At 38.7% G+C, this 16,574-nt stretch overlaps 1 protein-coding gene across 8 annotated transcripts in view; it reads left to right on the top strand.

Annotated features, from left to right (window-relative positions):
* Positions 1-16,574, top strand: part of NEIL3 (nei like DNA glycosylase 3) — a 100,847-nt gene that overhangs the window by 39,801 nt on the left and 44,472 nt on the right. For 6 of the 8 annotated variants that reach the window (XR_014062720.1, XM_081521990.1, XM_081521989.1 and 3 more), the window contains 2 exons: positions 2,987-3,161; positions 4,519-4,876. Coding sequence is in view for 6 of the 8 variants with exons in the window: in XM_081521990.1 (XP_081378116.1) it covers positions 2,987-3,161; positions 4,519-4,701 (358 nt within the window). In the remaining 2 variants the exon portion in view is untranslated. Of the gene's footprint in view, positions 1-2,986; positions 3,162-4,518; positions 4,877-9,806; positions 9,928-16,574 lie in introns of those variants that run through there. The other 2 variants (XR_014062719.1, XM_081521991.1) reach the window with 2 other exon arrangements.

Below are 16,574 nucleotides of genomic sequence, written 5' to 3'. Positions count from 1 at the left end.
TCCCAATTTTAATAACTAAAGTTTTACGGAGACAATCCCGTTCCGGTTGGTTTACATATTCTCTCTGGCTACTTTTCATGATAAAATAGCAGACTTGAGTATTTTGCAACAGAAACTAAAAAACCCATGAGCCTGAAGGTATGTCCCTTCTGAAAAAATTCACCAACCTCGATCTATTATATTGACCATTTATGCCGTGCTTAGTCATAGAGTTATGTCTGACTCTTTGTGACCACATGGGCTGTGGCTAGCTAGGTTCCTCTCTCCTTGGGGATTCTCAAGGTAAGAATAATGGAGTGGGTTGCCATGCCCTCCTCCGCTGACCATTTGTAATCCAATATTAATATTCAGTATAACAGTCCTAGTTATCAAAATAAGTTAAACTATTCCATATGCTGCTGCTGCTGCTAAGTCGCTTCAGTCGTGTCCGACTCAGTGCGACCCCACAGACGGCAGCCCACCAGGCTCCCCCGTCCCTGGGATTCTCCAGGCAAGAACACTGGAGTGGGTTGCCATTTCCTTCTCTAGTGCATGAAAGGGAAAAGTGAAAGTGAAGTCGCTCAGTCGTGTCCGACTCTTAGCGACCCCATGGACTGTAGCCTACCAGGCTCCTCCATCCATGGGATTTTCCAAGCAAGAGTACTGGAGTGGGGTGCCATTGCCTTCTCCTTCCATATGCTAAGTTTACCCAAGAAAACACTTTGCTACATTATTGAAAGTTTTTAAAGTAATGATGGAAATAAAGAGGAACTAGAATGTCCTCAGTTAATCAGAACATTTAATTGTCTCATAAGACTGAAATGCCCTCAAGTAGCAGTTCTATTCCCAGTTTTTTAAGGAATCTCCACACTGTTCTCCATAGTAATCAGAACATTTAATTATTCTGGGTAATTGTTGTTATCATGAAATGAAGGTTTGTTGTTTGTCTTTGGAGCCTGTGTGTTCATAGGTGACATCAGTGGCTTGGTCACAGTAACGTGGTACTCTTGACACGTACTGTGTGTATATTCAGTCTCTGGGGTTCTGATTCTGCCAGCAATCTGGAGTAGAGGCAGATGATTTTGAGGAGCTGCTCAGTAATCCTGATGCTTCTGGTCAATGGGCCACACTCAGAGGGCCAGGATAAGATAGCATACGGTGTTTTTTAATTTATCTTTATACTAAGGAAGAAAGGGAATGGAAGACAGAAATGAGGAACTTACAGGAGACACTGGAGTCTTTCCTTCCTACCTTGATCCTATCTTCCACGGTGCTCCTCTCCAAAAAAGCTTTACTAATAAGGGAATCTAAACCTCTCCCTGAATTTGCGAAGCTGGAGATTTCTAGGTTGAAGCAAGTGGGTTCAAAAATGTTTGATTGTTAACCCCAGCCTTCCAAATAATAAAATTATGTTTGCACGTGTGTACTTTTTTAAAGAAAGCATCAGTTTATTTCCTTCTCTTAAGATTTTTAACTTTATTTTCTCCTCTAAATTTTTTGTAAGCATTGTTTATTACCCTCTTGCTTTGATTTTGAAATCACTCAACTTCTCTACAACTATCCGAAGGTTTAGCTTCTCTTGGAGTTAACATTTTAATATTTACTCTTTGGGAGGCACTGATGAAACCAAAGGAGATGGAAAAGAAAAGTTTTTCGCCCTTTACCGTCTCTATTTCTGGTTAGTGTTCCCTGTGATTCTAAATTATAAGCCACCATCCCCCACACTGAAAGTGCTGCCAACAAAATACCTGCTGGAGGAATATTTAATAATAACAGTTTCTTCACAATGCCCACAGCTGCTTTCATCTTATAGATGCCGCTGCACAAACAGCTTCAGAAACAACCCTCAGGATGTCTGAGTCCATTTAAAGCAATATAGTTAAATGTCTTTTATAAACAAGTGTAGACCAACTTCATCACAAATAAAAGATCCCTTGTATGTCAATTATATCTCAATTGAGACTGGAAAAAATATCTCACACTCTGAACATTTTTAATAGATATGATTCCTTGAGATATTATAGGAACAAGTATGTGAAGCATATAGTTTAGGATTTATAAGTATTTTTTAAAAAATCACTTGAGAATGGTATTTTGTTCTTCAGACATTAACAAAAGAAAGGAAGAACTTTATCATTTAAAAATTAAAAATTGGGCTATTAGGGGAAGGGCTTCTGGTTTTAATAAGGGCTCTTTTTCTCTTCAATTGGTTTATTAAAAAGACTATTATAAAGGCATTATTAAAAATATGCAAAGTATAAAAAATTAAATCATGAAGCCCCTTTTTGAAGAGAAAATTCCGCATACAGTGGAAGGCCAGCTTCTGAGCTTTATGCACCGTGTGCAGGGATGACCCCCCAGCCGCTCTTGATCTAGTCACGGGGAAGAAGAAAGCTTCCTTGCTAGCTTTACAGAATGCATGTTTCTGCTCGGGCGGCAGCCTGCTGAAATATGATTGCAACTATTATGTAGCCTTGATCAAAGCAAAGCAAAGAAAATTATCTTTAGAGTGGGCAGTAGAAAGAGTGATCTCTTTGGCCTTGTCAGAGCCACTGATGACAGTCTGCTACCCATGAGAAAATAATTAGAGAAGATTGTGACTCTTGTTCATTTGGGGGTCAGGGGGCTGTTGGACTTGAGAATATTTTAGGGGAAATAAAAGTGGCCACCCAGTCATGTTGGGTAAGAAAAGAACCAAATGTCACAAATGAAAACTAAGAAGATTGGATGTGCAAGTCAGCTATTTTTATTCTTGAGAAATTTGAATTACATGTCAAATTAAAATTAAATTTGCATAAATAGGTACCTTTGGAAGTAAATTAGAATTACCTGGGAAAACCAAGAATTAGAAAGCCGTAGGAGTGTATGTAATTACATGAAGTTGACCACGGTCCCTTTTTGGCACCATTTCTCTGTACAGGCGGGATTCTAATGTGGAGGTGAGGTGGTGTAAATGATCCCTTTTAGCACTGTCGTGCTGCAGTTATTTTGTAACTTGTCATTACAGTGAACTTCAAAGGAATATGACAGATGGTCCTCGTTCGTTAAATGCCAGCAGTCCCCGCTGCAGTAAACACGGCCGCCCCTGCGCTCTCAGAGTGGTGAGGAAGGGTGGAGAAAACAAGGGCAGGCACTTCTATGCTTGTCCTCTACCGAGAGAAGCACAGTGTGGGTTTTTTGAAGTATGTGTATGAGTCATCAAGCTTAATGATTGTGTCATTGAATACTTAGGCCACTAAAATGTAGCAAATATCCGTCCGTTTCTGGCTTTATCTTTAAATTTAAAAGCTATACTCTCATTGTTAAAATTCAAAGGTGCTCATCCCAAAAAGAAAAATTAATCGAATGACAGCTGTTCCATTATTAGAGTATATTTGTAACCACCAGTACGGGTAGAAGTGTCCCTTGGTTTACAGAGAAAAAAGTAATGGAGTCACTTACCAGGGACTGATAATCCAAGATAGATATTTGCTCTTCCTGACTTCAGAGTGACATCCAGACCTTTGGTTTATGCATTGAGTAGAGGTACCTGGGAAAATAATTTACATGCCCTGGATTTACAAAAAGCTTGGCGAATCCTGCTACACAGGCTTAGCCAAAAAATGTGATGACACAGTAACAGTTTAGATGTAGGTGATTCCCCAGCTTTTCAGTCTATGAGTTTGTCCCTCTGAATGACTCTGAGACAGAAGACAGGAACCTGGGTCCTTTAGGTCAGTCTTCCTTACTTCCTCATTGTGAGCCTCACACTGCTGACTGTCATCCTAAGGTTTAAAGATACATAGTCTCCCCAACTGCTTTACCTGATGAAAAACTGGGAAAAGAAAGTACGGATATGTTTCAGTGCTGGAGCAAAAGTTTGCTAGTTGGGCTTACTGAGAAAGAAATTATCTGTCTTCAATGTGGTACTTTCCTAAGGAATTCCCCAGGAAAGATGTGATCATGATTTCAGAGCCTAGCCCCTGCCCGAGATGTGACTTCATCCTACACAACTTACACATCTCCCCTAGAAGCGTGTATAGACTTATTGGAGAAAATATTATTAACAATATTAATATCACAGCCTTCTTGGTAACTCTCTTGAGGCCAAAATTAATAAGGATAAGAATAATACAGTGGAATCTGGTAATAATTAGTCTGGGTAATTCTGTATTGGATTCTTTTCCTAGGAGAGTAAGAAAGTTTAGTATTAAAGTCATAACAAATCTTTGATCTTAATAGCTTTAACTGAAACAGATCTATAGCAGGAACATTGCTGACTTGCTTTACAGTGAGATTTTCAGTAAAGTGAAGGAACTTCTGTAAGTAAGCCTTTGGAAGAAGGACGCTTGGAATTATGACAGTTTCTCGTGTGGTTCAGGCAAATTTGTTAGAGAAGCTACTTATAGGATATAAGGTTTTTTAAGGGCAATAACTAATGACTTACATGTATCTTACAATGTCAGATTAGTAGGAAAAGGAGTGGAAACAACAAGGTGCTAATCAAATACATCTCATCAGTCTACCTCCATCTAAACTTTACAATCTGTTTCTCTCCAGTGGGCAGATTTGTCCTTCCCATTCTGCAACCATGGCAAACGCTCCATCATGAGAACAGTGTTGAAGATTGGACCAAATAATGGAAAGAATTTTTTTGTGTGCCCTCTTGGGAAGGAAAAACAGTGCAATTTTTTCCAGTGGGCACAAAATGGGCCAGGAATAAACATTATTCCAGGATGCTAAGTTTCTGTAGTATTTGAGAGCTATTCATTTAAATGTGTCATCTTTCTATTCAATGGCTGTGTATATTTCTTTTTTTGCTTGATGAATCCTATATGTTTCATCAAATATACAATATATTCCATTTATAATGTATGTTTAACCCATTTAGTTATGACAATAAAGTATTTTTAATGTGCTCTTGGTCTGTTTTAACTTCTTCAGGGAAGCAGTAATTTTTTCTTTCAGAAGAAGAGTGTGCAGTTCAACAAAATAATGCAGTATTCTGTCTATGATGAATAATTTCTCATGTATCACCACTACTCATAATATATGATTAAAGGAACTTCTTGTTTTCCTAAGTGAAATGTAAGAAATGGGATCTTCTTTATAGGAAATATTTTCTTTCTTTTTATTCTATTCAACAAACATCAAGTTCCTCAAGATGCTAGAGACATGCCGAACACATGTATAACTTCAAACGCATTTTCGTGAAAAGCTATGGGGATTCAGAATATAAAAGTAACATTTAAGAAAAGAAGAAGTCATCTGTATATCTTTAAAAGAGAAATTGGTTTAAACTTTTCTGCTCTTGGATTTAATACCTATTAATTAATTGCTTAAGTTCATTTCAAAAGCTTTATGTGCTACTATTTTTTAATTTCTAGTTTAATTTTAACTCCCCGCTTTTTAAAAAATTTAGTCTAGGTGTGATTATTTCCCAAAAGAAGAAAAATATTAATCTCAGTGCATTCCTGCATGTTTATGGAAAATTCCATTCAGAGCTGGTTCAATCTATTTTAAAGGATAGCATGGGAGATGGCTGGAACCTCACCACCCTTGTAAAACCAAGTAGCCCCTGCAGCACTCTGGAAGTTAACAGCATACAAAATTACCAACAAGGAAAGAACATATTTCATCACCATATGCTTGAAACTTTACACTGAAGAGACACAGAACCAACCTAAGATCAGTGATCTTCATCTTAATCGCTCAACAGGGTAATTAAAGAGCTCAACTGGGCCATTGATGGTGTTAGTGACTGATATGAAGTACACAAGGTGTGCATTCAGAAAGTTAACTATGTGTTAATTGTACAACAACAAGGGGAAAGGCCTATTGGAAACCAGGATTCCATAAATTCTAGTCTTAAAAATCAGCAAATTAATTATAAGGAAATATAGGCAAATGAAATAAATTTAGAGATTATCTACTAAGAAATGTGCAAGATTTATATGAAGAAAATTTTACTGACACATCAAAGAAACATGTCTAGACAAAGCAGCATCTTGATTGAAAAGGATGGATGTTTAAAAAATATCATTCTTCCAAACTTTATTTTGAGTTTTAAGGAAATTTCCCATCAAAATCTCAAGGAGGTTTCTGCTTCCACTGAGGAGTAAGCTCCAACTGAACCCACCTCTAGATTCTGGAAAAAACCATTCTGGAGAGAACAAAAGCAGACAGCTTCTAGAAGGCTGTGAAATTTGGAGGAAGAGACCAGCTGGAGGTAACTTCCCATTTTTTTACAGTTTTTATCCTGAGAGTGGGACAAAGTCAGTTTCAACCCACTATCTTTCTGTCTTGAAGAACCAGCAGGCAGTCTGGGCAACCACAACTCCTGAGAAGGGGAAATCTCAGAAGACGTTTTGAGATGAGGAGCCCTAAGTTCTGTGTTTAAACTGCTCATGACCTTGAATGACTGTGAACAACATTCATGTATAGGGCAGCTAAAGATACACCAACTGAACCAAGATTTTATCTACCGCCCACGAGAATTTGCAATTTGAATCCAATGAAATAAATTGCCTTAGACAAGAGTCAACACTCTTCAGAGGAATATACCAAATCCAGAGTCCACCACCTCTTATTCACATTCACTATTCCATCAGGAATTATACAGCATAAGAAGATCTAGAATGATGTGACCCAGATTCAGAGAAAAGACTTAGCACCCAACACCTACTCCAAGATGACCAAGATGTTGGAATTACCCACCAAGGATCTTAGACCCACCAAGATCTATTATAACTCGGCTCAGTGAAATAAATGTTAAATGGATATGAGGCCAAGTAGAAATTCAAATCTTCAAGAAGCAATAGAGAAACTCTGAAATGGCAAATATCTAAATAAAAAAGTATTAGTTTGTCTCTTAGTTTCATTATAATACATGGGATTTTTTAAAGCAAAAATATAATCTTGTAAGATTTATAATGTATGTAGACATGACAACTATAGCCTAAAGAGAAAAATCAAAGGAGCTATTCAGTTGCAAGTTTTCTACATTTTGTGTGAAATGGTTCCATAGTAACTCTAATTATGAAAAGTGTATGTTTGTGTGTGTGTGATATCTATTATCAGACTTAGGAAATTTTCAACCACTGTTTCTCTGAGTACTTTTTTAGTTCACACTCTTATTTCTGAGATTCTGATGATTCAAATATTCGATCATTAGGTTATTATTATCCCACAGACTCCTGGGCTCTGTTTATTTTTCCCACTGTCATTCAAACTGGGTAAATGCTACTGATCTGTCTTCAAGTTCACTGACTATTTGTGATCTTCACTCTTATTGTTGAGATCATTCAGCTAAAATTTTTATTTCAATTATCTTTTTTTATTCTTGTAATTTCTGCCTGGTTCTCTTTTTATGATTTCTGATTCTTTTTTGAGCTTTTTTTCCATTGGTTTCAAGATAATTTATAATTGATTCCAGAAGCACATTTATGGCGTCCACTCAAATCTTTGTTGGATAATTCCAATACTTGATTTATCCTAATATCTCCATCAGCTGAGTGTCTTTTCTGCTTCAGATGTGTGTTTTCCAGTTCAGAACAGGACAGATGATTTTTCAATTGTATAAAAAGTATTTGGTTATTAATGTTTGGAGACTCTTTTAATGTTTGGTTATTATGTTAGGAGACTCGGTCGTCTGTAAATAGGACATGCAGTCATTTTGCTTAGCTCAGTGTGTAGTTTCTGACTTACGTTTTGGGCTTTATTCCCAGAGGCAGATTAATTTCTAGAGCCCTTGCAGTCCAGTTCTGGCCTGCTTTATTTGGATTTGCTGTGAGTCCTCATCGGGCCCCCCGGTGCTGTCTGCAGGCACAGAAGGTGATCCGCTGGGCTGCCTGGTGTTTCTAGGACATCTTGTTCAGAGAGGAGAGGGCAGGAGCCACTGCACCTGCATCTCCTTATGTCACCGGGTGAAGGGAACTGGTATTTTTGTTGTCCACATCAGTAGCGTGGGTTCCCACAGCACCCGAACCAGGACCAGACAGTCAGCCTTCAGATCCTGCATTGATGTATCGTTGTGCTGAGCCTTTGGAAGTTGCTGTGTGCTCTGCTACTGTTAATCTCTTTGGAGTTTATCTGCCTTTTTCTTGATATTTCAAACCACTATCCTGTGAATATAAATGCTTCTCATAATTCAGGGAAAGCCAAAAATGAGATAGAAGGTAAAATGATGATTTTAAGAGCTGCTGTTTCTGAACTTTTATGTGGTGACAGCTGTTGTCACTTTCCATAGATTATTTCATCTAATCCTCTTAACTGCCCCATGAAATCTGTTCCTATTATTTCTAATTTTCCAGTTTAAGAAAGCTGGCTTGCTATAGGTTAACTCAGAAATGTGCGTCACACAGGCTGTGATTTGAAGTTTGCCTAGTGCTAAAACACATGGATATGTTTCTTTCTTCTCCACGAATTAAAGTGGCTGTATCCAGAATTGTGTGTCATTGATATACACAAATATCTAACATATACAAATGAAAATAATTGTGGGATGATAATAAAATTATGGTCATTTTTTCCCTCTAATATTTGCAATGTTAAAAATTTCTATAAATTTATTTTAAACCTGTTACTTTCCATTACTTTTAAAATTTAATTTCTATTAATTTTTTAATCCATTATTTGTACACACAATCACATATTGTAGACTACCATTATTAGCAAGTTGGTGTGTGGAATGAAGGAACAAATGTTCTAATGAGTTTCCAAAAAATTTAACCTCCTTTTTCTTTGTATATCTTCTCAGCACTTTACATTTCTTCTGGAGTGTAGGCTAGGGTTTGCCTTGTGCTGCAATTCATGGGGTCGCAAAGAGTCGGACACGACTGAGCGACTGAACTGAACTGAATGTATAACTTTTCCTGTCTGCATTTCCTGATATTCACCTGAAGGACTGCGTGTAATCCTTCTTTGTTCTTCACAGAATCTTACCAAGGATTGTGCCTGTACACAGTAGAAACTTGGTAAACATTTGTTGAACCTAATAGATGAAGGTTTAATATCATGTCACTCTGTTGGAACATTTTTAACCTTGTCACCACTGTTCAAACATGAATGCACTTAAATGTCATTGAAAAGAGTATCACTGGTTTATTATAAAAGAGAAATTCCTTGGTGTGTAAAAGCTGTTAAATCTTTCTAGTAATTTAAATGAAAAAAATTTGGCATTTTATAGAAATTTTCTTACAGGTGAAAACTAATCAGATCAAAGAGCATGTATTCGTTGAAAACTAAAGAAGCCATCAAAATAAGGCTGCATTATTGCTATCCCATGCTTCATAACATAGAGAGATGAAAAAAAATGTCAGTGCCCCTCACAGTGTCCATGAGTTTGAACCTCTTCCTTTTACAGGAAACTAAGTCAACCAGTTTAAATTATTTCTTAGCTTTTAATTAAGTTAATCCCTATTGAGCACCCACTATGTGAAAACTTCAATGATATGTATTTTTAAAGTAGATCTCGCTAACGCCTAAGTGAAGTAGAGATGATCAGGGATGTAGTTCTTCAAGCAAAGTGTGGACAGACGGGAGCAGGCAGGGAGCCCACACCTGATTGAGGAGTGGACAAGCTTCAGGGAAGATGGCTGCTGGAATTTCACTTCGGTGCAGATCTGCATATGTACAAAGGCGTCTCAGTAAACATAGCCCAGAGCACAGGGAAAGTGTGGGGAATAGCAAAGAATCCCGTTTGGCTAGATTGTAGGGAATATGAAGGCAAAAACAGGGAAAATCTGTAAAAGATGAATTCACTCCATTTCACTGCTACAAATGGAGTTCCTAAGATAGGCCAGCTCTTTGTTCCAAAGATATAAAAAAAAGTCACTCTTTCCCCTTAGGGAGCCCATAGCAGAGGAGCAAGCCTGTGCACATCAGGACCCAGCTGGGTTAATGATCCAATCAGAGGGCCTTTTGAGCAAAGGAGAAAAGGAGTCTATTCTGCCAGTATTGTGCAATATGGTAGGTACAGTGTTTAAATTGCTAGATGCCAGAAAACAATTGAGTTCTTAAGTCAGACTGCTAGTTCAAAGGCCTGTCGCACTGCTGACCCTTGCTCCTTGGAAGAAGAGCTATGACAAACCTAAGCAGCATATTAAAAAGCAGAGACATTACTTTGCCGACAAAGGTCTGTATGGTCAAAGCTATGGTTTTTCCATTAGTCACTTACGGATGTCAGAGTTGGACCGTAAAGAAAGCTGAGTGCTAAAGAATTGATGCTTTTGAACTATGGTGTTGGAGAAGACTCTTGAAAGTCCCTTGGACTGCAAGGAGATCAGACAAGTCAATCCTAAAGGAAATCAGTCCAGAATATTCTTTGGAAGGACTGATGGCTGAAGCTGAAACTCCAATACTTTGGCCACCTGATGCAAAGAGCTGACTTGTTGGAAAAGACCCTGATGCTGGAAAAGATTGAAGGTGGGAGGAGAAGGGGATGACAGAGGATGAGATGGTTGGATGGCATCACTGACTCCATGAACATGAGTTTGAGCAAGCTCAGGGAATTGGTGATGGACAGGGAGGTCTAGCGTGCTGCAGTCCATGGGGTCACAAAGAGTCGGAAATGACTGAGTGACTGAACTGAACTGGTAAGATTAGGATTGGGATACTGTACTGAGTCTTCTTAACTTACCTCGCCTGTTAGGTGGTGGTGGTGATGACAGTGCTGTCTCCAACGCTGTTTTAAGGATAAAGTGCTATATCCCTGTTAACAGTTGAGCACAGTCCCTGGCCATCAGAACAGGAGAGTTCATTTTACTATCTTCATTAATCTTCCCCCTCCTGCTCCCATCACAGCTATTATTGTGGGAGGTCCCAGAGAGGAAGGATGTAGCAGGGGTAATAGCCTCAGAGAAGGACGTGGGTTTCACTGGCAGAGCAGGACTCGGGATGGAGGGGAGATGGGTAAGGGAAGTGTGGGATCAGGAGGAGGTGTGCTGTGCTGGAAATGGAGTCTGGAACCTCATAAGGTTTCAGGAAGAAGGTGCTGGGCTGAGTTTTATGTTTTCAATGACACATCAGAAATTTAGGATTAAAATGTGTGAAAGAACTGTGAAAAGCCATCATTCATGAAGAATCGAGAGAGCCAAGGGTTCTCAGTAATGCAGGCATCCTTTATTCTAGACAGAAGTCATATATCCTGGCAGTGAGTCTAAATCTTATCAATTAAAATAGCTCACAGCACCTTCACTCCCTTTTTCTTTGACTACAAAGAGATAATGGCCTTGAGTGCATGGAAACACTAGAAAAGCAGGTAATCAGGTCAGAGTGATGGGTCCAAGCAGTACAGAGGGTCCCAGTTGCAGAAATCCATTTTTAAACGGGTGAATCCAATGCTTCACAAGGCAGAACAAGGCCTCCAAACACAGAAAGTGGGTGAACCCTATTGTCCTTGGAAGTCACAGAATAAAAGCCAAGAGTTTTCAGTTCAGTGCATTTCAGTCGCTCAATCGTGTCTGATGCTTTGCGACCCCATGGACTGCAGCACCCCAGGCTTCCTTTCCATCACCAACTCCCGGAGCTTGCTCAAACTCAAGTTCATTGAGTTGGTGATGCCATCCAACCATCTTATCCTCTGTTGTCCCTTCTCCTCCTGCCCTCAATCTTTCTCAGCATCAGGGTCTTTTCAAATGAGGCAGTTCTTTGCATCAGGTGACCAAAGTATTGGAGCTTCAGCTTCAGCATCAGTCCTTCCAATGAATATTCAGGACTGATTTCCTTTAGGGTTGACTGGCTCGATGTCCTTGCTCGCCAAAGGATTCTCAAAAGTCTTCTCCAACACCACAGTTCAAAAGCATCAGTTCTTTGGTGCACAGCTTTCTTTATGGTTCAAGTCTCACATCCATACATGACTACTGGAAAAACCATAGCTTTGACTAGATGACCTTTGTCGGCAAAGTATGTGTCTGCTTTTTAATATGCTGTCTAGGTTGGTCATAGCTTTTCTTCCAAGGAGCAAGCATTTTTGAATTTCATGGCTACAGTCACCATGTGCAGTGATTTTGGGGTCCAAGAAAATAAAGTCTCTCAATGTTTCAATTGTTTCCCCATCTATTTGCCATGAAGTGGTGGGATCAGATTCCATGGTACTGGTTTTTCGAATGTTGAGTTTTAAGCCAGCTTTTTCACTCTCCTCTTTCACTTTTATCAAGAGGCTCTTTAGTTCCTCTTTGCTTTCTGCCATAAGGGTGGTGTCATCTGTGTATCTGAGGTTATTGGTATTTCTCCCAGCAATCTTGATTCCAGCTTGCGCCTCGTCAAGCCAGCATTTTGCACAATGTACTCTACATATAAGTTAAATAAGCAGGGTAACAATATACAGCTTTGATGTACTCCTTTCCTGATTTGGAACCAGTCCATTGTTCCGTGTCTGGTTCTAACTGTTGTATCTTGACCTGCATACAGATTTTTCAGGAGGCAAGTAAGGTTGTCTGGTATTCCAATCTCTTTAAGAATTTTCCACAGTTTGTTGTGATCCATCCCATCAAAGGCTTTAGCATAGTCAATGAAGCAGAAATACATGGTTTTCTGGAATTCTCTTGCTTTTTCTGTGATGCAGTTGATGTTGGAAGTTTGATCTCTGGTTGCTCTGCCTTTTCTAAATCCTGCTTGAACATCTGAAGTTCTCAGTTCCTGTACTATTGAAGCCTTGCTTGGAGAATTTTTAGCATTCCTTTGCTAATGTGTGAGATGAGTGCAATTGTGCAGTAGTTTGAACATTCTTTGGCATTGCCCTACTTTGGAACTGGAATGAAAACTGGCCTTTTCCAGTCCTGTGGCCACTGCTGAGTTTTCCAAATTTGCTGGCATATTGAGTGCAGCACTTTCACAGCATCATCTTTCAGGATTTGAAATAGCTCAATTGGAATTCCATCACCTCCACTAGCTTTGTTTGTAGTGATGCTTTCCTAAGGCCCACTTGACTTCGTACACCAGCATGTCTGGCTCTAGGTGAGTGATCACACTGTTATGGTTATCTGGGTCACTAAGATGTCTTTTGTAAAGTTCTGTTGTGTATTCTTGCCACCTCTTCTTAATAGCTTCTGCTTCTGTTAGGTCCATACAGTTTCTGTCCTTTATTGTGCCCATCTTTGCATGAAATTTTCCCTTGGTATCTCTAATTTTCTTGAAGAGATCTCTAGTCTTTCCCATTCTATTGTTTTCCTCTATTTCTTTGCATTGATTTCTTAGGAAGGCTTTCTTATCTCTCCTTGCTATTCTTTGGAACTCTGAATTCAGATGGATATATCTTTCCTTTTCTCCTTTGCCTTTCACTTCTCTTCTTTTCTCAGCTATTTGTAAGACCTCCTCAGACAACCATTTTGCCTTTTTTTTCTTGGGGATATTTTTGATCACAGCCTCCTATACAATGTTACAAGCCTCCTCCATAGTTCTTCAGGCACTCTATCAGATCTAATCCCTTGAATCTATTTGTCACTTCCACTGTATAATCATAAGGGATTTGATTTAGGTCATAAATGAATGGTCTAGTGGTTTTCCCTACTTTCTTCAATATCAGTCTGAATTTGGCAATAAGGGGTTCATAATCTGAGCTACAGTCAGCTCCCAGTCTTATTGTTGCTGATTGTATAGAGCTTCTCCATCTTTGGCTGCAGAGAATATAATCAATCTGATTTCAGTATTGACCATTCGGTGATGTCCATGTGTAGAGTCTTCTCTTGTGTTGTTGCAAGAAGGTGTTTGCTATGACCAGTGCATTCTCTTTCCAAAACTCTATTAGCCTTTGCCCTGCTTCATTCTGTACTCCAAGGCTAAATTTGCCTGTTACTCCAGGTATTTTTAAATTTACTCAGTAAATCTTTAATCCAAGTTTCTGTTGATGGGTAGAGCTGTGTTCCCTCCCTGTAGTTTGGCCTCAGGCCAAAGGACGGTAGGGGTAATGGCAACCTCCCTGAAAAGGACTTATGCCAGCACTCCATTGCTCCCAGGACTGATGTACTCAGTGCCCCAACTGCACAGTGGGCCATTGGAGACCCCTGGACAGTCACAGGCAGGTCTGGCTCCGTCCCTTGTGGGATCACTCTTCCTTTCTCCTGGGTCCTGGTGCACTCAAAGTTTAGTTTGTGCCCGCCAAGAGTCTGTTTCCCCAGTCCTGTGCAAGTTCTCTAATCAAGTCCCACTGGACTTCAAAGTCACATTCCCTGTGTGTTCTCAGTCCCTTTGCTGGATCCCCAAGTTGGGAAATCTGTTATTGGTCCTAGAACTTTCGTAACAGTGGGAAAACTTCTTTGGTTTAATTGTTTTCCAGTTTGTGGGTCATCTGCTTGGTGGCTCGATGGAGGGGCTAATAACGACCTCCTCCAAGAGTTTTAGGGTTGAAAAACTCCAAGAGTCCAAGAGTTTTAGGATTGAAAATTTTTATTTTTATTATTCAAATACTGTTGGCTGAAGGAGGGAAAAAAATAACAAGAAGTTTAAAGAGATGAAATGAAACAATAATGGTAGGAAAAAATCTTGTCAACAGAAAGGAAAAGACAAAGAGAAAGGCCCAAAGCACCTATGTGGACACTAAGCCTCCATTTTTAGCTTTCAGAAACACGAATATATAGACAGTTAACAAAAGAAGAGCCTTGTAAATTTTTAAAACTGAGCACTAGCTTTTTGTACTAAATGCTATCATAAAATGCAAAACTGCAAAACAAAGGAGCAGTCTCATTAGAACAATTCCACACCTAATGCACATCTCTCTCATTCCAATCCTTAGCCTTGGCATCTTCATTTACATATTAATAAATATTCATCTGCTTTTAATATGCATATATCTTTCTCATATTATTACGCTAAGTTTTTGGCTCCATTTAAAAAGAATTTATTTTGCTATCAATGGCAGAAAACAATTTAGGAAACTGAACAGAGCAGGAAAAATGTTAAATCTAAGTATTGGAGTCAGTTATGGACTCATTAGTTTAATAACTCGTTTTCTCCAAACTTGAATAATTTGAACACATTAGGAATGATACAGCATTTTTAAAATGTGTGTTCTTAAAATGGTAAACACTGGATCTAGGATCTGAGTTTGTAGTTATTACTTATTTAAAATAAACAACCAAATTCCACTGAGATATGGTCTCATTTTCAGGAATGGTCTATTAACAGGCAGCAGTGAGCAAAACAATTAACTCTATCAGCGCATTAAAACCTAATGTGTAGACTCTGCATAGCAGCAAACACACATCCCACCATGGCCTATTAAGCAATCAGAAATGATTGCAGATAATTAGCTGGTGAACAGCTGCATAAACTCAAGTATCCCATTTTTTATCAGACATGGAGACTTCAAGTGGAAGGGAGGTCTGTCAGCTATGTCTTGAACCAGGCAGGAGTGTCACCATGAAACAAAATTAAGGACGACTCTAGGGCTGGATGGCAGATGGCCACTTCAGATTGTCTTCTGCTGCTACTCCTAATGTTCAAGTGAATATAGTCTGTAAGTGAGAAGTGTGGAAGCAGGGACACTACCAGTAACCAAAAAGCTCTTGTGAAATTGGAAATTGAAATAGGAGAACACAGAAATCAAGTTGTTAAGTTCTCTTAATGAGTGTATATCATTCGTACTTGTTTGTATTTTTAGTTCCGAGTTGATTTGCATATTCCCATATATCCCTTCTGGATGAGATTATATTTTGATATGTATCTAAATGGTGATATATACAGTAAACATATAGTTGCATTTGAATTAGTAAATGTACTGGCTAAGTATTTCTTTCTTTAAAAATGCAAAAAACACAGTTTCTTTTTTTTTCTATCCCTTTTTTGACTAAAGAAAACATCCTAGATGGACCATGATGATTATCTTTAGGAATCTGAGGTACTGATATGAAAAAGAATCATGTTTATTCCATACAAGTCCAGAAAACGTAACTAAGAGACTTATGTTTAATAAAGACAAAATTTCAAAAATTAGAGTTCTTAAAATGGAAGTGAGTACACTGTTAGGTTCTTAGGTCTAGCCAGGAGCATCATCAAATAAATTCAGCGTCTGATTCCTACCAGAGTGGATGTGGTTAGAAGGACCTCAGGTTTTATCAAAGGTCCCCCCCCACTGTAAAATCCTAGACACTAGAGGAGATGGTACATTGTAAAATCCCATCTCTAGAGGAGATCATACAGCAGTAAGTAAATGTATTATCATCAGTGGCGCTAAACTTTTGAGTAGTACTTGATGAATACTTGCATGAAAGGTTTTGTATCATGTGAAATTACATTTACACATGTTCACATGCTTTTTGTTTTTTGACACAAGTTTTCATTGTATTTATAGGCCTACTAAGGATAAAATGGATGTATAGATGGATAGATAGATAATTAACATATAACTGAGAACCATGCATTTCACTCACAGAGAATTAGTTCTATCATATGGATATTACATTTATTTTCTCTCGAGTTATCCTCATCGATAAAAGCATTCATTCAACAGATGTTATTTCTGTACCTGTTGCTGTGCTAGGCTCAAAGTGCTGAAAATGTAGATGAAGAATATTGCCTCAAGATGTTTAAAGTCTTTGAAGGGAAGTGAGCCTTCAAAGCATCACTCACAGTTACAGTTCAGTGAGACAGAGATACAGGATACAAGGAGAAGATGGGGA

This window comes from Giraffa tippelskirchi, chromosome 8 (assembly GCF_054371585.1).
Source record: "Giraffa tippelskirchi isolate mGirTip1 chromosome 8, T2T-mGirTip1v1.2.pri, whole genome shotgun sequence".
Taxonomy (NCBI): domain Eukaryota; kingdom Metazoa; phylum Chordata; class Mammalia; order Artiodactyla; family Giraffidae; genus Giraffa; species Giraffa tippelskirchi.
Note: the sequence above shows the minus strand (reverse complement) of the source record. Positions and strands in the feature narration are given on the sequence as shown.